The sequence below is a fragment of the Talpa occidentalis genome, unplaced genomic scaffold (genome assembly GCF_014898055.3).
Source record: "Talpa occidentalis isolate TD23 unplaced genomic scaffold, MPIMG_talOcc4v2.1 talOcc4.14, whole genome shotgun sequence".
In the NCBI taxonomy this organism is placed as follows: domain Eukaryota; kingdom Metazoa; phylum Chordata; class Mammalia; order Eulipotyphla; family Talpidae; genus Talpa; species Talpa occidentalis.
Window position 1 is genome coordinate 35385531 of NW_023601433.1, and position 26104 is coordinate 35411634.

Sequence of the window (26104 nt, forward strand, 5' to 3'; positions counted from 1 at the left end):
TTACTTACTTCATCCCTGCTCCATGTTCTCCGTCTTGTAATTGTTAAGTGATCAGGAGGCTCTGTTGATTGAGGCCTTAAATCATTAGAGTGACAGTTGTTTCCTTCTGGTGTTTTAGAATGAACTAATGGAGGGATCTTTCGGAAGTTGAGGCTTTCATCAAAAACACGATCAACCAACTACATAAGACAGAAGCAAATCCTTATGAGAATAATTTGTAAAAGTATAGACAGTGGCATTGTAATTTTTATTTTTATGATTAGACAGATGTCATTCCATTCTCAGGAATAAAAGCATGGTATCTTCAATAAACCAATTACTCTTTTTATAAACACATCAAAGGTGTCTTTTTATAGAAGATGTTCATCTGTATAGATTTTATTTTCAAAATCCAAAATATATAACTGTTAAATTCAATTCTTCCATGGATAAGATTTCCCCCAAATGGAAAACAGATGGTAAATAGAAAAAGCTGAGCCATGTAGATGGACAAGGAGCTCATTTTACTCACATCGCCTTACCAGTGTAAAATAATGTTTCTTTTTCGTTTAGTTTCCTATCTTGTTTTTTCCTCCCCAAATCCAGGTGCCAAATTTCTTCAGATAGATAAATTGCAAACTCCAATTAAGTTTACAAAAGGAAAACAATTTTAAATCCACAAAATAAACATTTTGGTGTTAATCAGTTACATTTTAACAATGCTACAGAAATGACATATTCCAGTAAAAGTGATAATACTGCCATCTATAGTGCAAAGTATACACACACAATACAAAGTAACTCAGGTTTACTGAAGAACAAGCTCTAGTACAAGATTCAGAAGTAAAACAAAAAGGAAAAATGAAAGTCTATTCAATGAAACTCTTGAATAATTTATTGGATCTTAGGTGAGTATATGATCATGTTAGGTAAAAGTTGAGAGCAGAGAAAATAATAACCTCTTTATTTTAAATGTACTAGAATTGTGTGTGTCTTGACACCAAGGAGATCCTTTTGTTTTTCACCAATAAGGATGATTTTATATACATTTACAATTGATCTATGTGATAACAAAATTCTACATAGAATGATGAAACCATTTCTCAAATTACACAATACATGAAGGGGAAATCAACAAGCAAAAAATGACCATTAAAAAACTTGGTAATAAAGGAATGTGGCAAAAAGCAACCAAAGAAAATATATTATTAGCACAGTATTAGAATTAAATTTACTAAAAAGGCTAGTCATTTTTGGCTACTATTGAAAGCATTATTTTGTAAAATTAAAGTAGTGGAATTATCAATACTAAAGGCTGGCAAATATTTTTTCTGCAAAGGGCAAGATAATAAATATTTTAGACTTTGTAACTACAGTCTCCCTCCAACTACTCAATTCTGACACTGTAGAACAAAGCAGACAGACAATAATTAAGAGTGTGGCTTTGTAGTAATAAAACTTTTCTTTTTTTTTTTTTTTTTTGGTGGGACCCTCACCAGTGGCTGGGGAACAAACCAGCGCTGCAGAGGCTGTGGGCAGCCTCGCAGCCCAGCGCTCAACCGCTGCGCCACCAGGGGATGCCCTGTATTAATAAAACTTTAATTCATTATTTCAAATATCAATTTTTTTGCTTGCATTTCTGAATTGACAGAGAAGGAACAGAGTACCTACCACTAATCCTACATGTTAAAGGAACCCACTCAAACAATGCTATGCAAATGGTGCCCTCTAGAGGTAGAAGGGTAACAGTCTATGTACGCTAACTTGCATTCCAGAGTTTACAAGAAAATACTAAAATGGCATATATATGTATTTGTGTGTGTGTATTTCAATTTTCAAAATACTGTATCCTGGCATATAAATATATTTTGTATATTCATTAACAAAATTATAGAAAGTAGTGAAAACTATGTACTTTTTTTCTTTGCTACTAGAGATAATCTCTAGTCAGCTAGCTATGAAAATATTCTTTAATTGCAGTTGTTTTCATAGCCAAACGTTTTTGAAACTTTGTATATTAATTTACCAAATTGCAGTTTGCTTTTCAGATATTATTTCAATTTACATTTTAAGTAAAACTATCAACCAATAATTATCAAAGTACTTATTCTGAATACTTTTATAGCTGTGTGTTAATAGTAGACCAAGAGTTATAGCCTTTATTACTTTTGTTATAAAAACATAAAAGAAATTTGTTAAAGCAAAGTTGGAAAATGCAAAGCTTCATGCAAACAGGGAGGGTGAAGAAACTAAAATAAACTAAGCAAAAAGCTAAAAGCAAAAGAAATAAAGAAAAGAAAGAACCTTATGCATTTCTCCATGAAGATCTCCTACCTCTTCTCTAGTGTCTATGGCAGAGCCAGGGGTGGTGGCAGCAGTGCTTACTGTGGTACTAGGGGCAGTGCCTGATGAAGTCACTGAATCTATCTCTCCTGCTACATCGTTGATTTCCCGAGCAATGAGTGCAAGATCTTGGCTGATCCTGGTAATAATTTTAAAAAACAAGTTTAATTCCTTTTAAATAACAGCTCTAGAAATGATCATTTATGACAAAATCAGTTACTTAAGTTGTACATCTCCGGAAAGATGTGTACCAGACCTTAAGATTCTTTGGCAATGCCATGAACTATTTTTATACTATGTCTTAAACTTTAATTTCAAAAATTAAGCGTACTAAATTCAACAAACATTACAAACTGACACATTTTGAAAAAATACAGGATATGTCTTTTAAAATGTACTATTAATGCTGATGATTAATATTAATATACTATAGGAATTTTTAAACTTAGGGATGGTGGACAGAATTCAAGGAGTCTGCAAACTTGAATAAGAAAGAACCTGTAAACTTGAATGAGAAAGAGTACTTTATTTTCACTAACCTCTAAATGAAGTACAACAGCAACAAACAGTAATGCTATTAACAATATTGGTGCTTTTTGTTGCCAACAGAAATTACATTACAGTTGCTAAAGGTATCGCCAAACATTTACAGTCATCACTACAAAATTACTGTAGTCATTAAACCCACAGCAGTAACATTCTATTTAGTGTATTAACAGGGAACCATATATTACTATACTACTTAAAATTTAATAAGTGCATTTCAGTATGATTGCACTTTGTTGCAATTCTAAGTATTTTTATGCTTATGCATTTAGAAACATTATTCCAAGAGTTTCGTAACCTCCCTCAGGTGACCAAAGAGGTCTAAGGTATCAAGAGATTAGAAACTCTGATCTAGCACTTTATACTACGCATAGCACTTGGTAGCATACACTATGCCATTTGAGGGCTGCAAAGTGATACAGCTTATTTAACTGACTATGAACATGGACATATTTTCAGAGAAGCTGAGTGGCTGCTAATAACCACATAACAAAAGTAGTAGCTAAGGTAGGGCCAGATTCCAGGTTTAGCATTTATTTCCATTAAGTTGTTTAATTTAGCTATATGGTTTGGCAAGTGAAAAAATAGCTATCAGTGATAATCAAAGAAGAAAACAGAATTTTCTCTTTTACTGCTATTTTTTAAAAAGGAATAATCTTATAAAATCTAACTTTGATAATCCTGTTTTTTCTCAAAATATTTTCAATGAGACTGGGAGTTTTCTAAATTATTCATCTGTTAAGCATGAATTTATCTCTGCTACTTCTACATGGAAGGTTGTGGGATGAGGTAACATTCTTTGAAGTATATGTGAAAGTTTCTGCAACTTTAAAATTCAAAGTAAATACAAAATATTATTTTTTAATGGGCAAAATGTGAATTTGAAAAACTTTCAAGGAATGTATAAAAATTTAACCACAAATTATAAAAAATTTAAGTATAGTAATTGTATAAAAAAATTAGAGGTTTAAAAAGAGTAGCTAAGTTAAATTGAAGCCTATGATATAAGAGAATCAATATGTGGTCAGTATATTTTGCATTTTCCAATACCAACAGGTACTAAGAACACCAATAAATGTTTCTTGATCCTCTTTATGTGCCAGGTACTATGTTAGGTCCTAAGGGCTACAATGTGAAGCAGACCTGGGCCCTGCCCTCATAAACATGCTAACTGTTGATAATTCTTTTGAGAAAGAGCTTAAAGTATTCTCTTAGATAATATCTTTAATTCTTACAATTCCTTGACATGAATGAACTAGGATGAGAATCACAATAACTTCAATGAGATAAAAAATAACTAAGTATTAGCTTATCAAAAATTGTTTTTTCCTAAAAGTATTTTTATGCAGACACTTGTACAATTAAGTTCCGATATTTGCAGAAAGCAACATGACTTAATTAGCAAAACACAGACAATGGTAAACTCAACATGTTATATAGTAAACATTATACCAAAATGAACAACTTTTATTGTATACACCACATGTATTGTTCAGTTAGCAAGAATCCAAAATGTTTCCTTTATTTTCCAGAATGTTACATGACAGATGTTTCTTTGCATGGCAATTTCTATCTTAAAGTCAATGCAACAATAGATGATTAAATTAACTTAAATCCACATTGTTTAGAAATCTCAGCACCTACTAAAACCAGTATTAGGGATTCTAAAAGGCATAAAAATCAAGAAAAAAAGTGAAATTATTAATATATTCAAGTAGAAGTAGCAGTGTTATGATTCAATATAGAGTATGGATCTTTAATGGATGTTAAATCTAAGCTAGAAATTAATTCAATAATGTGTCTAGATTATGGCTATTGAGACATTTTACGATAATGTATTACTTTCTAGCTCTTGTGTTTGTACTTTTTCTTTAAACTCCAAGTTTATAATCCCTGTTCTCATTCTCAAATTTCCACTGTGAGAGAAAGAATTCTAAAATGACAAAACCACATTTTATTTGGACATTTGCAATACATCTGCTCCCTTTGCAAAACTAGTGAAATTCCCAATCAGAGCAGTTGTATAAGGTACTCTTATGCAAGAGAATATGATGAAGACATAGCCTTAGGGAAAAAAGTCTAGAGACTAAAATGTAACTTAAGTTGAACTTGTGCACAAATGGTTTATTACAACTTTTGCTGCCTGGGTCTGGCCTAGCCCCAACAGAGTTAACAAAAACAAGTTGGGGAAGCAACATGGCGGCGAGGAGAAGCTGCGAGTAAGATCTCCCATTAAAAAAAAGTTAATAGGGAGGAAAAGCGGCAGGTCCCAGTGAGAACTGGGACACGGAAGATAAACGGACGACTCCAGCAAACTACCCGAAGAAGAAAGTTGCCATAAAAGAGGACTAGAAGGGAGGAAAGCTCAGAACCCTGCTACCCTCCCCCACCCACAAAGTCGGCACTCTCCGAACAACAGAAAGGAGGCAAAAAACAAACTAAAACGACCAACAAGAACAAACTACACATCAAGCTGGACTGGGAGTGGAAAGGAACTATTTCAGCCACCACACCCCGTAACTGGAGCTGTGGAGAACCCTGCAGGATTCGCCATGGCAGTGAGCGAACGGGTCCAGGCGCCATTAGAGAACAACAGAGACTCTGGAGACCTGCACACAGCCCCGGGCCGGCTGGTAAGCTTGTGCGGAAAAGCCACGCACTTGAAAAGCAAACGCGGATTGCAGCTGCTCAGGTCCCAGCACCTGTGACCTAGGCTTCCAGGGAGACGCACGGAGGCCCTCACTGAGGTGAAAGTCCCTCACTGAGTAAGCAGGAACCAGGCGCCCAGGCACGGGAGCAGGGTACAAAAGGTGCCATTCCTGCGGTCACTGAACTGGACTACAGCCCACGTCCTGGACCTGAGGGCTTTGGAACTGAGACCCAGGGCATGAAATTCGGGGCGTGGGTTCTTCATGACGGTGGGGCACAAGGCAGACACAGCACCCCAAAGCCGTTGAGGTTTACCCTACCATTCCCGCTCTGTTCCCTGTCCCACGGGGGAAAAAACAGCCCCCCAAGGACAATAGGAGAGATCTCTGGCGCCACCTAGCGGCTAGAAAAAAAAGTCACTAACACCCCATAGAACAGGGAAATTTCTTCAGAATAAGACTGCTTGAAAAGGGCAGAAGGCTCCCAGAGGAGCCAGTGGCCAGCTGGGAAGTTAGCCCACACCAGGCCCCTTCCGACAACAGTCTGAGCCCACAGGGGGAGCGGGCACCCACGGCCGGGGCAGACCGGGCATGCAGAAGAGTGTGCCTGAGACCGGATGTGCAAGGACTGTGTCCCACATCGCCATTTTAGAACAGGGACATTTCTTCAGTAAAGACTGCCTGAAACCAGCAGAAAGCTCCCTCAGAAGCCAGAGATGGCTCCTGGAGGAGCCAGAAGGGAGTGGAGAAGTTCACCCAAGATGCCGGCCAGTCCCAGCAACACAGTGTCCCAATGCATACGACAAATTAGAAAACAGACAGTAGGGAGTAGAAGAACCACACGCAACCTAACAACTCCTCAGGAAAAAAAAGCACACAACAAAAAGAAAACCACCCCCCAGATTGCAACGACAGTAACTTGGAAGAACTTCTGAGCCTTCCAGAAAGATAATTTAAAATTGCCATGATTAAAAAAGTGACAGAACTCATAAAGGAAAACAATGATATGAGAAAAATAATCAACGATCAGAAGAATGAAATTGAGTCCCTAAAGGGGGAAGCAAAAGAAAAGCAGGAGATCAAAGAATCAATGGAGGAACTAAAGAACTCTGGGAAAAGCAATGAAAGCAGAATAGATGAAATGGAAGAACGAATAAGTACTCTTGAAGACACAGAAATAAGAACCAAAACAGAAAAGGAAAGAGAAGTACTAAGGAAAAAGACCGAAGAAAGACTTCGGGAACTATCTGACTCCATGAAGAAAGGAAATATAAGAGTTATAGGAATTCCAGAAGGAGAGGAGAGAGAAGTAGGAACAGAGAAAATATTCAAAGAGATAATTGAAGAGAACTTCCCAAACGTGAAGAAGGAGCTGAAAATTGATATACAAGAAGCAAGAAGAACATCAAACTTCCACGACGAAAGGAAAAATACAGCAAGACACATAATAGAAAAGAATCCAGGACAAGGAAAAAATAATGAAGCTGACAAGAGGGAAGAAACAGATAACATTCAAAGGAAAACCAATCAGGCTGACATCAGACTTCTCTGAAGAAACACTACGGGCAAGGAGAGAGTGGAGGAACATAGTCAACAGACTCCAAGAAAACAGATGCCAACCAAGAATACTCTATCCTGGAAAGTTCTCCTTCCTCTACGAAGAAAGAATAAGGACCTTCCCAGACAAACAGAAACTCTGGATTTTCATTACGACTAAACCCCCACTCCAAAAAATACTACAAGGAATCCTAAAGCCAGAACCTCAGAGGGACGATAACAATGAAAGAAGACCCCAAAAAAAAGTTATTAAAAGAATAAATAAAATCAAAGGAAAGACAAACACAATGGCAAATACAGATGCTAACATATCAATATTAACTCTAAATGTAAATGGACCAAACTCTTCAATGAAAAGACACAGAGTTGCAGCCTGGATTAAGAAACAAAACCCAACCTTTTGCTGTCTCCAGGAAACACATTTAGCTACAAAAGATAAAAATTGATTCAAAGTTAAAGGATGGAAACCAATCCTACAAGCACATGGACCAAAAAAGAAAGCAGGAACAGCTATACTTATATCAGATAAAACAGATTTCAAACTCAAAAAAATAAAAAGAGACCCCAATGGTCACTACATTATGATCAAGGGGCCAATACTTCAAGAAGAAATAACACTCATTAACATGTATTCACCAAACGAAGGAGCACCAAAATATATCAGACAACTGTTGTCCTCTCTAAAAACAGACATCAGAGAAAACACATACGCAGTGGGAGACTTCAACACACCACTATCAACAACGAATAGATCAACAAGACAAAAAATAAGTAAAGAAACTAAAGCTCTAAATAAGGACCAAGAGCATTTGGGCTTAACAGATATCTATAGAACACTAAACCCCCAAAAAACAGAGTACACATTTTTCTCAAGCGCACACGGATTATTCTCCAGGATCGATCATATACTGGGGCACAAGACAAACATCAACAGATACACCAAGATTGAAATCATACCAACCATCTTTTCTGACCATGAAGGCATCAAACTAGAAATAAACCATAAAAAGAAGGCAAGGAACTTTCCTACCTCATGGAGATTAAAAACCACACTATTGGAAGACCACTGGACTAATGAGGAGATCAAAGAAGAAATTAAAAATTCTTTGAATTGAATGACAAGGAGGACACCAATATCCTAAATGTATGGGATGCAGCAAAAGCAGTAATAAGAGGAAAATACATAGCAATAGAAGCTCACATCAAGAAACAAGAAAGAACTCAAAGAAACAACCTAATCTCGAAGCTCAAAGATCTAGAAAAAGAACAACAAAAAAAACCCAAAACCAGTAGAAGAAAAGAAATAATAAACCAAAGAAACCAAAGCAGAAATAAATGAAATTGAAACTAAAAAAACAATCCAAAAGATCAATGAAACCAAGAGCTGGTTCTTCAAAAAAATCAATAAAATAGACAAACCACTAGCCAGGCTCACAAAAGAAAAAAGGGAGAAAGCACAAATAAACAGGATCATAAATGAAAGAGGAGAAATCACAATGGACACAGCAGAAATCAAAAGAATAATCAGTAACTACTATGAAATGTTATATGGAAACAAGTTCAACAATCTAGAGGAAATGGACAAATTCCTACAACTCTACAATCACCCAAAGCTAGATAAAGAAGAAATAGAACACCTAAACAGACCAATTACAAGCAGCGAAATTGAAATGGTAATCAAAAACCTCCCCCAAAACAAAAGCCCAGGAACTGATGGATTTACAAATGAATTCTACCAAACATTCAGAGACTAATTAGTGCCTATCCTTCACAAACTCTTCCAAAAAATGGAGAAGGAAGGGACAATACTAAACACGTTCTATGAAGCCAACATTACAATAATACCAAAAACGAACAAGGACAACCCAAAAAAGGAAAACTACAGGCCAATCTCCCTAATGAACACTGATGCAAAAATCCTCAATAAAATTTTAGCTATCAGAATCCAACAATGTATCCATAAGATAATTCACCACGACCAAGTAGGATTCATTCCAGGGACACAAGGATGGTTCAACATCCGAAAATCAATCAACATTATCTAACACATCAACAAAAAGAAATATAAAAACCATATGATAATATCAATAGATGCTGATAAAGCTTTTGACAAAGTGCAACACCCATTCATGATAAAAGCCCTTGAAATTCTTGGGATACAAGGAACGTACCTCAACATCATAAAGGCCATCTATGACAAGCCAACAGCCAGTATCATTCTTAATGGTGAAAAGCTAAAAGCAATTCCATTAAGATCTGGAACAAGACAAGGATGTCCGCTCTCACCACTACTTTTCAATATAATACTGGAAGTCCTAGCCAGAGCAATAAGACAAGAGAAAGACATACAAGGAATCCAAATAGGAAAAGAAGAAGTCAAACTATCACTATTTGCAGATGATATGATAATATACATAGAGAACCCCAAAAAGTCCACAGAAAAACTAATTCAACTCATCAATCAGTTCAGTAAAGTGGCAGGATACAAAATCAACACGCAAAAGTCAGTAGTCTTCCTATACACAAACAATAAATCTGAAGAAGAAGAAATTAAAAAAAACCATCCCTTTTATTATCGAAACAAAAAAAATCAAATATTTGGGAATAAATCTAACAAAAGAGGTAAAGGACCTATACAAAGAAAACTATAAAACACTGTTAAAAGAAATTGAAGAAGACACAAAGAAATGGAAAGACATCCCCTGGTCATGGATTGGAAGAATAAACATTATTAAAATGGCCATCCTACCAAAAGCAATATACAGATTCAATCCTATTCCAATAAAAATCTCAATGGCATTCTTCAAAGAAATAGAACAATTATTGATGAAATTCATATGGAATCACAAAAAAACCCAAATAGCCAAAGCTCTCCTGAAAAAAAAAGAAGGGAATGGAGGCATCACACTCCCAGACTTCAAACTATACTACAAAGCCATAATCATCAAAACTGCATGGTATTGGAACAAGAACAGACACACAGACCAATGGAATCGAATAGAAAATCCAGAAATAAACCCACAGATTTATGGTCAACTGATCTTTGACAAAGGAGCAAAGACTATGCATTGGAGCAAAGAAAGTTTATTCAATAAATGGTGCTGGGAAAACTGGGTCGCTACATGCAAAAGAATGAAGCTTGACCACTACCTCACACCATACACAAAAATCAACTCAAAATGGATTAAAGAACTAGACATAAGACCTGAAACCATAAAATACATATTAGGAAATATAGGCGAAGCACTACGGGATATGCACATCAAAAACATCTTTACAGACACATCACCCAAAGCAGTGATAGTGAAGGCAAAGATAAACAGCTGGGACTACATCAAATTAAAGAGCTTCTGCACAGCAAAAGAGACAATAACAAAAACAAAGAGAAACCCCACCAACTGGGAGAACATTTTTGCACACAACACTAACAATAAAGGACTGATCACAAAAAATCTACAAAGAGCTGATGAGACTCAACAACAACAAAGCAAACAATCCTGTCAAAAAATGGGTAGAAGAGCTAAAAAGAAACTTCTCTGAAGAGGAAATGCAAATCGCCAACGGGCATATGAAAAAATGTTCAACATCACTTGTAATCAGGGAAATGCAAATCAAAACTACCATGAGATACCATCTTACACCAGTGAGAATGGCACATATTAAAAAAAACTAGCAACAACAAATGTTGGCAAGGGTGTGGAGAAAAAGGAAGTCTTCTGCACTGTTGGTGGGAGTGCAAACTGGTCCAACCACTATGGAGAGCTGTGTGGAGATTTCTGGACCTACTAAACATAGAGCTTCCATATGATCCAGCAAATCCACTCCTAGGTATTTACCCAAAGGACACAGAAACATCAATTCCAAAGAACACCTGCACCCCTATGTTTATAGCAGCACTATTTACAATAGCTAAGCTTTGGAAACAGCCCAAATGCCCAAAAATTGATGACTGGATCAAGAAGATGTGGTATATATGTATACCATGGAATATTACTCAGCATTCAAAAAAGATAAACACATGCAATTTGCAGCAGCATGGATGGCGCTGGAAGGGATCATGCTCAGCGAAATAAGCCAGAAAGAAAAAGAAAAATACCGGATGGTCTCACTCATAGCAGGAATCTAGAAAACTTAAATAAGGGACCAGGAAAATGAATAACTATAAGAAAGTGAAAATCAAAATCAACAAAAAACTATGAACCAGAGACACTTTTTGGGGGTTGGGGGGCAGGAGGGGAGGGATTGGGGTCAGAATGGGAGGGTTGTAATTGTATGGGGAATATAAAAATAAAATTTATTATTAAAAAAAAACAAGTTGGATATAGACTCAAGTTATTTTGAACTAATAAAATAAAATAAAGGTATTTTGAACCAATTAAGCTATTTTGAACCAATAAAATAAAACTAACTGAGCCTTACTCCTTGATAAAGTAAGTTTTATCTCCATAGCCTTATCTCCAAAATAAAAAATACTTTAGTATTATCAAAGCTCACTTCTACCCACATTCCCAATGTGGTATATCTTTTAATTATATTGCAATTAATAGACTTTCAAACTAAAATAAATGCAGTGGGTAGGTATGTTTCATTATATTACTTAATAGATGATAAAGAAACCCACACCATTTATTCTGGCCTCTAAATCAAGCTGGCTTTAATCACACTCACACAAAATAAAACTGTTATAACTAACATCAGTAGTTTACTAAATATCAAGCAGTAGGTTAAAAGCATGCATTAAAGTTGGCATGGTTATGAAGTCCATTTGACATAAAAGGTCACTAAATAACAGTTACTTAACTTGTGCAGGGTCATACGGACCTTTGGTAGACCTGGGTTTGAACCTAGGTATGATTCTAGAGTCCATGCTCCCAGCAGTTTGACAATACTGCATCTTTATAATTTAGGTATTCCTCAGCATTCAGCACTATTCTCTCAGTTCACTTACCATTTCCTGGCAATATCATCTACTGCTATAGCTTCAAGAATTTCCTCATAATGTGATTTCCAAAACTATGATTCTAGCTCTCATCAGCTTCCTATGTTGAAGAGTCATTGTTCAGCTGTCTGCTAGACTTTTTGTCACATGGGTGTCCTATAAGTACCTCACAAATCCAGAACTTGTCACCGTCTTTCTCTTTGTCTCTTATGGTCCTTATTCATTAGAACAGTTGTGCAATCATTTTAAATTTTGCCTTACCATTCTGGGAATCATCAAATGTTGTATTGTATTCCTCCTCATCTTGAGGGGTTTGATCACATTTGTACCCTCACTAACACATGTCTCAGCTCTTCAAATTCCTTGCATATTAAATTTTGGAACAATCATTAATCTTTCTCTAGGCTCTCATCTCTTCCAAACAATTCTATACATTTTTTTTCAGAGTTACCTCCCTTTAGTATACATTTAGAGTTATTTTTCTGTTTTGTTTTGTTTTTTTAAAAAAACTTCTAAGCTTCAAAGCACATAAAGTAATATGCACAGTCCTTAGCTGGAGTCTTTTTTTATGTTGCAGGCTTTGTGCAAAACTTTGGTTCAATTTGGTCATCCATTAACTACATACTGTCAAGTCTTAAACTGGAGCATACCTTCATACTTGGATAAACCCTTTATATCTCCGCTTTATATCATTTATATACATCTTGTTTCCTTTTTTTGACTCTGAACTTTTTGAGGACATGTGTAATTCACCTCCACAATCCACTCAACCTAAACACTATATTATGTATACAGGAATTATTTACACAATGTATATAACATAAATTTGATCCAAAAGAAAACTGCAGGACTATACACACCCTGCAAAAGTATATTACCTTTGCAAACAACACTTTCAGTAAACATTCGAGTAAAATATGAGAGTCTTTATAAATTAATTAATGCTTACATCTAACATATCTATAATGGACTGAATAAGTCTTGAAACAAAATATTTGTTAACTAGAAATCTCTATCAAAAAATTTAATGTTATAAATTATATGTAATAAAGAATCCAAAATACTGAGTATATTTAAGTGTGTTTTGATTCAAGTGGAAATTATATAAACTTCCAGTGTAATTTTTAGGTTAAATATATTTTTATTTGGTCACCTATAAAGGTAAAGGTGGTGGTGTTAACTTTGCTTAACCTAAAATTCATAAAACCAGTATAATTCATCAAACTTTTACTAGAAGGAAATCTGCATCTATGTTGTAATAAAGAACAAGGAGGGAAGGAAGGACAATAGTCTGTGGTAGTAGAATATGGGTAAGTTGGCAGTGGGTACACTATGGTGGTATTAACGAATGGAGGTATCCCAATATTACTTCAGCTAAAAATAAGTCAAAAAGAAACAGAGGCAGGAGCTACAAAAAGCACATTTATCAGAGGTAATTGCAAAAAAGGGTTCCATTTCCAACTGAAAGGTCAAATATACTATATTTGCTTATAGACTTTATATTAAATAAACCTTGTTTTTGTGCCATAAGTTTCAATGCAAGTAAAAGAATATTGTGTGTAGATTTACAAAGTGTTGGTAAGTGATATAAGCTCCAACTCCTAAACAAAAAGAATATGCCAAAGCATAAAACATTTTGTAATAAATTAAAATGACCATTATACTTTTAAATAAAAATATCTCTACCCATTAACTCTTCAAAAACTATTTGATCTCAGATTGAGTTTTCCTAAATGATGGTGGTAGCTGTTTAAAGAAATAAAACTATTTCTTACTTTCTATATAGTTTGTGATTCAGTTATTTTAAAATAAATTCGCATGTTAAGCAACACATAAGGAACATAAAATACCAACATCAACTTTCTTCCACATTATCAAACCCTCCCCATTTTTAGTTCCTTAAAAAATAAAAATTGAATAAAAAAACTCATCCCTGGTTTTGAGATAAATGGTTTAAAAATGTACCTTGAAAAATTAAAATCCCAGAAGTAAGTTTTATTAGCAGTGTTATGGCAAATTTAAAGGCATAAAATCATGGTTAAATGACCTAGTCTTAAAAGACCTAGTCTTAGATTTTATAGATAATAAAATGTGTTACAGATAACAAAATGTTATAATTAAATACACATAAAATAATGAAATGCAAAAATATAACATACAATTCCTCTTCACTTGCTCCTTTGTGTTACAACTCTTTTCTGTTTGGGGGCAGGGAAATGGGTTTGGCTCAGAGGGTGTGTCGTCATTCTAGTTTAGGGTAAAGAGTTTGAGAGGAGAACAACCAAAGGGAAGCCGATACAATCTCTAGTTTCCCTCAGATTCCACTTGACCTTGTGCAGCAGGACATCTCCTTCATGAGGAAAGGCAAAATGGGACAAGAACAAATCTGCTGTTTCTAACAGTTCCCACATGAATTAAAAAATAGGTCAAGATTCTCTTACTACAAACATTTTGTGAGTTCATAATATCAACAAATCATGGATCCCAAAGCACATACATGTCCTTCCTCTAAGTAGAACTGGCTTACAACGCTTCAATAATTCTTCTCATAATAATGCCACTTGTATCGAAAAATGAAAATGTCTAAGCAAAACAATGTCATGTTCTCTAAGAATTTTAAACCAAAGCAATTACAACTGAAAAGTTATTTAAGACAAAACCTAAACATAAAACTAATGAGCCTGAATAAATACAGTTCACAAGTCAAGAGTAAAAAGATAAAACATGAAATTATGGTAAAAGCTTATTGTCTTTTTTTTTAAAAGTTCTTTAATAATGTGCTAAGTATAAAATTTGAAGATTCGGGTCTTTAAAAAGGCAGAAATAATTTTAGCACGTATGTAATATAAAAAGGTAAGATATGGGATACATCCACAAAATTTAATAACTTACAAACTTATCAAAGAACTTATATTTCGACTACTGTAGCATATGTTTAAGTATACAGCTTCTCTTTAGTTTTCAACCACAACAAGATATCAAATAAAAATCACATATGTGGAATTTTTATTACAGGTCTCCCCTACAATCTGAATGTAGCACATCTTATTTGGTATGATTTGGCACGCTATTTTGTGGTCCTTAAAAATGCCTGAAAATTTTTCCATACAAACTGATAGTAATAGTCTTCCCAGACACCCAAAATAACTTACCAAATCATAGCAAATGGGAATGTTCTACTTTTGGATAGCAGGGAAACCTGTGTACAATCTAAAGACTATAATAAACATTTAATACTCAAAATAATTGTATTTTGATTTAGTTATCAAGGAATTGAACTAAATACTTACTGAACTCCTAATTGAGTTTGTAAAAATCTACTTACTCTAATTCTCCCCAGAGAACATTAAAACATATCTCTAACAAGTATACTGTTACTTCCTTGGAAGGTAAAATAATATTTAGCTGCACGATTCCTAATCAAGTAACGCTGACACTGACAATCTTTCAAAAAGTATATGAATTTATCAGCAGCTCTACTAGAATAAGAAAAGGGGGACAGTAACTGAAATAACTCCATAGTAGTAGCACTGACATTAAAAGTACAAAAGGGAAAGAATGGATGGAGAGAAGCATTACCTACAAAACTAAATTCATGGAACTAAAGTTAACAAAAGTTAAACTTTGTTATCAGGTTGAAACATTGCAAAAAAAATTTCAATTATTAAAGATAATCTCAATAAACCAACCTGGCTATCTCTTCTCGATGAGCTGTCCAATCTCGGATGTAGTCTTCCTGCTCTTTTATCCGGTGCTTGAATGAAGAACTAGTAGGCATTGCTGACCCAGAGCTCTGCAATCGAGTCGTTTTCAGGGCTGGAGAAGTACGTAGACGAGTATGTTTAGGGGAATTACGGTTTGATCCAAATTCATCTTCTGAGGTGGAAGCATAATCAGTAGGAAAGCGCCTCCATCTTGAATTTACTAAATTAGTTTAATTATTAAAAAAAGAATTATTATTTTATCTTTTAGAGGAGATAAAAATAAAAATCATGATTTCAAAAACACTGTGAGAGCACACACAACACAATTTTCCATAACTGACATACACATAATCTCACAAAAACTGTTCAAGTCTACTATTTGTTAAACATATAAATATTATACTTTGGTGAATTAAAACAATGAATAATTAAAATAATCAAAAGATTGTATTCTTTTGTAGTATGGTGAATAAGCATTCAGATGAAAAATCCACTAATGATAAACAACTAAGCAAGCTCTAGCTGTTATTTATAAATGTTTAACTAGGGAACTTTTCCATTGCAAGTATTTCTCACTTGAGTGAAGATATGTATTTTATAAAAAATGACAACAATAACAAAAATAAAAATATGGGAAAAGATTTCCTCATGCCAAATGGAGTTTCAACATGGAAATGATAAAAGCCCTCTTTTCCCAACATACAAATGTGCAGAATTCCTACTGTGGAAATTATGTTTTTATGGCAGGAAAAAGACATTACCTCGTCATTCAACATCCTGTTATGCTATGATTGGAAAAAATCTTTTTACATGGTAAAAACACAACAAAGCATCTTCAGTACAACTTTCTGCTGTTTTGACACTGAAAGCATATGGTGAAAATAGACAATGGCAGAAAAACTACAAGGACCAAAACTCCAACAAGCAATTCTCACAACCATTGACATTTCAGGCACAGAAAATACTATGAATAGCCACATTAAAGAAAGTGGCAATCACTTTCTTATTTAAGGTTAGTAGAGACATTGAAAAATGGTACTGCTGACATATTTGAAAAATCTGAAGTTAATGCAGATACTTCACACTACAACTGTTAAAATGAGAATCATACAATTAAGCCAAGAAGCATAAATAGTGGCAACAAAGGGAAATAACAGCTAATTCATGGTAAACTTCACAGGAGCTGTACCTGTTTAATATACTAATGTATACCTTATACTTAGCAGAGTCTAACTAGAAATTTTCCACACATTTTCTTGAATAATTGAATTCCTGAATATTGACCATTTGCTCTACCCAAATTAGTAAAAATCTATTTTTAAAAATGAGATTATTTTGGCGATTAAAATGACAAAATCTTAGTATGTGTTCTGAGTTCCAATTATTGTTAATACTGAGATCCTTCTCTTCCTCTCTTCCCACCTCTCCAACTTTTAAAACAGAAAGTGAGACCTAAACTCCTTAGGCTGGTAAAGTTTAGAATTCCTTCATCCTACCCCACCAGATCTTTGTAACCTTCCTGTAGTTTCTTATCCTAAGTGCATTTTTGCCACGGCTCTATCAAGGCCCAGTTGGCATGTAGATAAAACTGATATACCTTGTCACTACAGTTGGCTTAAGAAACAGAGTAATCAGTAATCAGGAATATGTCACAAATCAATCTACCCATTTACTTTGACTAACATTCTTATGGGTATGAGAAAATGAAGATATGCAGATACTACACAGCTTTCTGTAAATGTACACAAATACATATACAGAATTCTAGGTAATTACTTAAAAGGGTTATTGAAGAGGGTGTTAAATAAATTAACATTGTATTTCATTAGCATAGAAAATACATTGCCATTGTACAGATTTACTCATTTCTAGGCAAGTTTAGGAACAATAGTAAAGAGAGTTGAGAAAACAGAGATAAGCAAGTCAATTAGAAAACTATTAAATACAGAAATATGGCCAAAAAAAATCTGTACTTTTCAATAAAGGCATTTCATTTAATGCTAAGTATTTACTTTCCCACCTATGGAAGGCAATTTCATAAATAAGAAAAGGATCATTTGTTAGATTAAATTTCCTGATTTTTGATTTGGAAACCTAGTAACTATACTGATAAGTAAAAATTATTTAACAAGAAAACAAAACTAGTAAGATTTGAATAAACTGAAAAAGTTATAAAAATATAAGCAAGTATATGGAACTAAGTAGTTAATTGAGAAAGAATGGCATCAATGGTTGATATATTTTATAAGCAGCAGAGTACATGAAAGCATATGATAAATTAAGAACCAAGTGTTACTAATGTATGCCCAGTAACAGGTGACAACATATAAGTAGAATCATATTAATTTTAGTAGTCTTGAAATCAGAAATATTTAGGAAAAAACAAAGACAAAAATTCCTTTTCAAAAGAAATTCATAAACTTTCCACCTATTTTTACAGGTCTAACTAGAAACCAGATAAGAATAGTAAAGTTTCTACTAAAATCTTTAAAAAGAAAAACATTCAAAGAATAAAGCTTATTTTAAAAACTGAAAGGTAGTGGTTTTACTTCCAGGCTTGTTCTTTTAAGATAGAGGACAAATGATAGATAAAATAAGTAGAGTATAGCAGAGATATGGAAATATGATTAATAAGTATTCAAATAATTAAGGATTATCTTTACCAATGGAAAGTATATCATATGCAGTGTCTATGAAGCAGAACTGAAGTTACCTCTGAATGACATTTAGACTGTGTAACAACAAAGAGTAGAGTTCAGACAAATTAAAAGGAAAGGGAGTGTAATGTCAGAACTGGCAACCTGTTATTTCAAAGGTCTCTCAATGCTATTTGTTTTCTTAATCTTTGCTTCTGAGCATAGAAGCTATACATTTTATCTGAAGAAAAGTCCCTATAATCTGCCAGTTACTGCAGAAGAAACTTCAAATCAGTGTTTTTAATAGAATTTTCGAACATAATGATCTTAGACACTGGATAATCTAAATTCTTCAATTTACCAAGAAGAAACAGGTTGGGACAGGCCAAGAGAGGTTTTGCTTTGTGTAAAGTTTAAGCCAGGTCTACTGACTTCCCAGATTCGAAAACTCATTCCTTGTTACTCCAACTGCTACAATTAAATGTTACAAAGTCTCTGCTTTCTACATTTCCAATTAGACTAATTTTTAAAAAAGATATCTTCAATTTCTCAAAATGATAATTTTTGTAATTTCTGTGAAAAAAAATTTTGCATCTTCCCTAGAGTTTATTCTGTTTAGTTAAAATCATTTATAGAATTAAATTTATCATTAGGTTTATTTCATATATTAGTACTATTAAGGCATTTTCAGGTATATCATTAAATTGAAAATTTACATTGACAGTATCTGAAATTCTAATCTGTAGAAGTCTTCTTTGTTGGCGAAAATACTAGATGGCACATAAAATTATAGAAAGTTCTCAGATGGGCTTAATTTTGTAGCTAACTGAAAATAATTTGTGATATTATAATGCCTATTTTAGTTATAAAATTATGTAGCTCTCCCTCTTGTGGAAAATAGTAAACCACTAATAAACACAGTACCCATGATGTAAAGAATTTAAAAGGGGAAAAGTTATTAGGATCATATTATCTGTGAATTCTTAGATTTTTTTTTTTTAATGTCAACCAAAACTCTTTGCCATTAAAGGACATCAACATGTACAGATGCAATAAATATATTTCAGAAAATAAGCAAGGTTTCTTCACACCTTATATAAGAATATTTTCATGGGAAATTAAACCACAAATAAGTTTTACATTTATATTATGAGCATGTAGCAATAAGATAATTAGGAGGGAAAAATCCATGACAATTCTCTGTATTGGTCTTTTTTCTAGATGAACAAATAACTCAAATCATGCATGCCCAACATTTAACTCTTACATCTGTTAATTCTGAGGATTAGAATAAAACAGGGAAAGCAAACAATCTAAAAATAAGTCTAATGATGGTACCAAGATGTTCTATTTTTTATAATGTGCACTTAAAATATAATGATAATGCTTTATCTTGACAATTCAGAGTACTTAGTTTGAATGTCTTATTTCAAAACCTTTTGAAATAAGGTCTTCAATAAGACCAAAGAGAGGCCTTTTGCCCTCTTTTTTTTTTTTTTGCATTCAAGATACTGTAACTATCAAAAGTAGAAAAGTCATAATATAAAAGATTCCTCAATTAGCTAAACAAAAAAAAAATTAAGCTTTTTTGAAACTACCTATGCTATGTAATTATTTCAGTATGTTACTAGTGTCTGAAAGATGCTGGCAATTGTCTTTCTAGAAATGGCAGAATACCATAAAATGGACATCGTAAGAGAATACAATCCTTGATTACAATGTGGTTTTTCCTGGATTACAATGTGGTTTTAGGCTCATAAGATGGGATAGAGAACCTGAAGTTGGTGCAGATCAGAATGAAAAGATAACAGTTGAATAATACCAAAATCTTTAAATTATGTATGTGCTTTGTACACATTACTGATGATAAATTCAGTAGTTTCTAGCTGCCCTTGGGAAGCTTGCGTACAAATAGAGGCTAATTCTCAGAGCTAGACTAGATGTGGTAGAAAAGCAACACGCTGGCAATTTAAAGCTTTGGATTCTCATCCTGTCTTTACCATAGCATGTGACCAGGGCAGGTTATTTTGTCTCTTGGCCTTGTTCACTAAACTAAATAACCCTTCCAGCTTTTAAATTCAATGATTCTAAATATTTAATATAATGTTATTAAGTATTACAAAGGCCAAAATCATGTACCTCAATTTGCCCGAGGGGATTTCATTTAACAATTCAAGTTCTTTTGGGACATTCTTAGAGATTTGCAATTTATCAAATTCTGTATCCAGAAAAGAAGAAAATACAATTTATCTTTAAAGACATATAACAACTTTTTAGAATTGTTGATGTAGTTATATTTGGTTTTTATCTAGAATAATTCCCTTATGTTAACCACTGAGGAATAAAGCCAGATTACTCATATGTTAAGAGTCATTACAGAAAGAATTGTTCCATGCTACTTGGTAACACACAGCTTATATTAAGATAGACTACTTAAGCACTTTTATATACTTAGAGATGAGGTAACAAAACAAGTGACAGGGCAGAAGAAATTTGCCAGAATACACACTGAAGATGTGGCACCAAGGAAATATGAATTAAAGAGGTAAAGTCATAAAGGACAACAGGATAACAACAATGGGTAAATATAACCCAAAATATAGTAATAAGTTTTAGAATACTGGGCAATAAATCCATCAATGACCAACCAAAGTGATGGGGAGTATTAGAGAAAGTGTCCCCTATTCTTTTTGGAATCATGATAAAATGCTATGTATCTTCAGCTTACATTCACTCCTATCACAGTTATGACCATCATCATCTTACCCACTGAACAGGAGAAAGACAGAAATGTGACTGGAGTGGAGAACAGTAGTAGTGAAGAGGAGGATAAAAAAGTTTAAAAATACATATGCAAAATACTATTAATTTTTGGTCTTGCAGGCTACATTGTGGTATATGTAAAAATAAAAGGTAAAGACTGCGTGATGGGGAGTATTAGAGAAAATGTCCCCTATTCTTTTTGGAATCATGATTAAATGCTATGTATCTTCAGCTTACATTCACTCCTATCACAGTTATGACCATCATCATCTTACCCACTGAACAGGAGAAAGACAGAAATGTGACTGGAGTGGAGAACAGTATTAGTGAAGAGGAGGATAAAAAAGTTTAAAAATACATATGCAAAATACTATTAATTTTTGGTCTTGCAGGCTACATTGTGGTATATGTAAAAATAAAAGGTAAAGACTGCGTGATGGGGAGTATTAGAGAAAATGTCCCCTATTCTTTTTGGAATCATGATTAAATGCTATGTATCTTCAGCTTACATTCACTCCTATCACAGTTATGACCATCATCATCTTACCCACTGAACAGGAGAAAGACAGAAATGTGACTGGAGTGGAGAACAGTAGTAGTGAAGAGGAGGATAAAAAAGTTTAAAAATACATATGCAAAATACTATTAATTTTTGGTCTTGCAGGCTATATTGTGGTATACGTAAAAATAAAAGGTAAAGACTGCGTACCAACTCTATTTCTTTCACTCTTAATTGAGGACGTAGAGCTCTTAGATGCTTGCTGACAATAATAAATCTTCAAATGTATTAACTCCTGGTCTACCCCTTCCCCCCACTGGCATTTTCAGCCACACCCACATATGAGGGTGATTATGAAGTAATGAGACTATGTTTATAGAGTATACAGCAATATTTATCTTACTGGCTTTAGCTCTGAATGTGAAGTACATGCCAGAAGTATTTAAATTCTGGTGGGGAGAAAATGGTTCTGTAATTATTATATTTAATGCCAGCTAATTACTATAGTTGTTAAATGATGGAACAGCATTTTATGAGATAATGTTCATCACCAGTAAATTTCTACAGCCCGGTATGACTGATCTGTGACTAGTGATTGTCTCACGAATCCATCTTCTTCCACTGAAATAAAGATTAATATTTACCTAATATACTTTTAACTGTTAGAAGTATATGAAGTGTTTCAAAATGGGGGAAAAAAGGTAAAATATAAATTTATTTATTTTACTTCAGATGATAAAGGCTTTGAATTATGAGACTATTCAAAAGTTAAAACACATCCTTTAACATGCACAGTATTAACTTCTAATTATAACACATAAATTCTAATAATTCACCAGCTAGCTAATTAAAGTTGAACTGATTTGTTTAACATACTTCTAATTTTGAAATAACTAATTTGCCTCAGGACATTAATTGGAAATGTGCATAACTTCTGAATTTTCCATTTTAAAAGCTTAAATAAAATAATTTTTGTAGGTAAAAAACCTTTGAAATATAACCTTTCAATTTTGGAAGCAATATTAGAAAACCATATATTTAAAAAGGGAATCTGAAAACATAAAAGAAATATACTAATATTATAAAAAGTCTGGATCCAATTTACCTGGAGAGCCATGTGCTGAGGTCATACTTTTGACCTTGGAGTCTGATAGTCGAGAGATACTGTTAGCTCTAAGCCTAGGAGTAAATTTATCTGAAGGTACTAATCTGGCTCCACTTCTAATTATGGCTTCTGCATTTCGTGAAGAGGCACTACTTCTAGAGATTGTTGCTTCAGAGTCACTGCGAGCTGATAATGAGCCAAGTCTTGTTCTACGAGGCTGAGCCAATAAATCAATCCTAGAGATATTACGCCTTCCTGTGGGAGGTTTTGATGTGGAACTTGTTGTGGAGACTTCAGAAGCAACAGATGCTTTGTCAGCATCAGCGAGTTCACTGTCTGAAGCTTCACCAAGTCGTGCTCTACGCAAGAGTGAAGTCCTGGTAGGTCGTGGCCTTGGAAGAGTGGTTGATTTACTGGATGAACCAGGTGCTACAGGAGAAGTCTTAGATTTAGTTGTTTTACTTCCTTCCAGTTTAGAATGTGCATGCTCATCAGTTGAGGTAAGTGGAGTTCTTCCATGAGATTTAGAAGAGTATGCTTCCTGATCAGATGACATAATATCAGAGATAGCAGAATGAGGTACACTAGAGGTTTGGTCATCATCTGTTAAATCTACTGAAGGCTGTCTTATTCTTCCACCAGATTGCACAAATTTACGACCATCTGCCCTTGACCCTATATCTGTGGAACGACTTTTTGTTTTCTTTTCTATTTTCTCCCTAGCACCTGAAGAGGATGATTTTGTGACATCTTTGGAAGGAGAACCTGTGGAACACCTATCTTTATAGAGAGTAGTGAAACTTTTTCGCTTTTGGGTTGACTTTCTTTCAGTCTCCCCAGTAACGAGACTAATTGTACTAGCTGTATCCACGTCAGATTCCGGTGAAATGGAGTTGTCTCTATTATAGCTGGGAGTATCTGGGCCTTCATCAGTTTTATTATCTTCACGCAGCTTAGCTTCTAAGAAAGCCATTACTGCTTCAGTATCTTTTAGAATGAGAGTTGTGTCCATACTAGAATCAGTATCCATGGAGTCACTTCTTTCTCGTAGTCTGCTGGCAGATGCTAATGCTAATGAAGCAGGTGTAGAAGAAGTCTGCTTATTTATATGAGGAATAAGTTCTATGGGTATGTTTGGGCTAGGTTTTTCTATGGTGAAGCTTCCTTGTCGCACTAATGACTTGGAAGCTTCTTTCTTGTCTCCTACCTTGGAAGTTTGACTTTTCAGAATTTCCTCAGCTTTTCTTCGCTTGCTCTCATTTTGTATTACCCTTTCTCCTTTACTTGTTGAATGTCCTGAAGTTTTTTCTTGTGGTTGTGACTCTTGTTTAAAAGATTCCTCCCTACATTTATCTATCTGACCTGCAATATTTTTTGAAGAAGATAATTTAGTAGGTGTCCATTGCGCTTGCTCCTTCTGTTCTTGCTGAAGTTTAGTTAATGCTTGCTTTACCAAAGAAGCTTCCTTATCAGTGTCATTTTTCTCCTTTTCAGAACTGCCTAAATTAAGCTGGGTTTTATTATCTACTCCAGTTTTGGAAGCCTCACCATTCACTGCCCTGTTCACTTTATTCAGTGATCTGTCAGCATCTTGGGTCTCTTTTTGGTATGCCTGTGTAGGTGCTTCTTTCTCCTGAAGTTCTGTATCCTGTTTTTCTCCTATCTCTGACCTCTGTGTAAGAACCTTTGCTCTGAAGCTCTCAAGAGATTTTTCTTCATTTGGAAGCTGGGGAAGGGTTCTCCTCCTTCTCTCACTCTGACTAGCCAGAGAAGTTGTTGAGCCAGTACTTCTCACTGAAATGCCAGATTCACTGATATCTGCATCTATAAAATAAAACCACAAGGAAGGAATTTATTGGGGAAAAAAATAAAAACAATATTATATATATTTTATTTTTTTAAATTTTTTTCTTTTTATTTATATATTTTTTACATCATTATTCATTTTTAATCAATATTTGCTTCTCCCCCAGTTGTAGTTCCCATCAATGCACCTGTGCACCATAGCCACAGTTCCCTGTGTTCCTCCCTTCCTCCGTCCCTCTGATCCTGATTGGGAAAAAAATCTTTGCACTGTATACAACTGATAAGGGACTGATCACAAAGATATACAAAGGACTCACATGACTCAATAAAAACAAAGTTAACAATCCAGTCAAGAAATGGGCAGAAGAATTTACAAAACCCTTCTCCAAAGAGGAAATAGGAAGTAGAATCCAGCAATATATTGAGAATTATACCATGACCAAGTGTGATTTACTCTAAGAATGCAAAACTGGTTCAATTTTCAAATACTGATCATTTTAATCCATATAAATAGGCAGAAGATAAATCACATGACCACATCAGTTGATACACAAAAAGCAATTTTGTTGGCAAAATATTATATATATTTTAAAAGTTTATGTTAAGAAATGGCTTAAGTATAAAGTAAAATTCCAAATAAGTCAGCAGTGTGACAAAGTAATTTAAAAAGAACAAGGCTAAGCCACACAAATGAACAGATTACTAAGAGAAGTGTCTAGAAAACAAATGGCATGAGATGAAAATTAGGGTTATCTCATTTTCAATTTACATTTCTTATTCTCTTTCATTTATTTTTTTAAAGATTTATTTTTATTTATGCATATAAGAACTGGGGTGTAGGTCAGAGGTGCGGGGGTGAGAAGAGTCACAAGTGACAGAGTAGGGAGCAGAAAGGTAGATCTACTGAAATACACTCCTGAAGGGAGCAGCGGGCGAGACAGGAGAGGTCTGCTGTGCCATATGGGTCAGTTCCCTGGCTGGGGATCGAACTCATGCCCCAGTGGCTGGCTAAAGCTTGATAGCACTGGGACTTTAACCCCTGTACCACCAGGGAGGCCCTATTGTTCTCTTTCTTTTAGTGTTTATGACAGGGAATTTCATTGTGTTCATTCTTGCGTTTAAGTTTTATCCCATCTTCAAACATCTGTTCAAGAAAACAGACTCTAACTAGATTACAGAATTGCACAAAGAATGCATAATAAACACCAATTATTTGCTACACTTTCAATTACATAGTTAAGAATAATACACTTGCTTTTTAATAAGCATTATCATCTACCTGAAAGAATGACAGGAAGCCAATGAATGAATATAGGCTAATTGAATATAGATTAATGAGAGTGGAATCTATTTCTTAGAAAAGGGATATACCTTTGTAAGGAAATATAAATTAACATATACCTCATTCTAATATTTGGTGACTAAGTGGAAAAAGAGATTAGATATATCTTCTGTGGGTCTTTTGTTGCTTTTTTAATTCTAAAAGTTTAGCATTTAGGGCCTCCCCAGTGGCGCAGCGGTTGAGCGCTGGGTTGCGAAGCTGCCCGCGGCCTCTGCGGCGCCGGTTCGATCCCCGGCT

The 26104-nt window shown here is 34.4% G+C and overlaps 1 protein-coding gene across 12 annotated transcripts in view; it reads right to left on the minus strand.

Moving 5' to 3' along the window:
• CEP170 (centrosomal protein 170) overlaps positions 1 to 26104 on the minus strand; it is a 136739-nt gene that overhangs the window by 14019 nt on the left and 96616 nt on the right. For 7 of the 12 annotated variants that reach the window (XM_054694936.1, XM_054694933.1, XM_054694932.1 and 4 more), the window contains 4 exons: positions 22720 to 24543; positions 15702 to 15936; positions 2284 to 2461; positions 9 to 179 (listed from right to left, as the gene is read on the minus strand). In XM_054694936.1, the coding sequence (XP_054550911.1) occupies positions 9 to 179; positions 2284 to 2461; positions 15702 to 15936; positions 22720 to 24543 (2408 nt within the window). The remainder of the gene's footprint in view (positions 1 to 8; positions 180 to 2283; positions 2462 to 15701; positions 15937 to 22719; positions 24544 to 26104) is intronic. The other 5 variants (XM_054694935.1, XM_054694931.1, XM_054694928.1 and 2 more) reach the window with 3 other exon arrangements.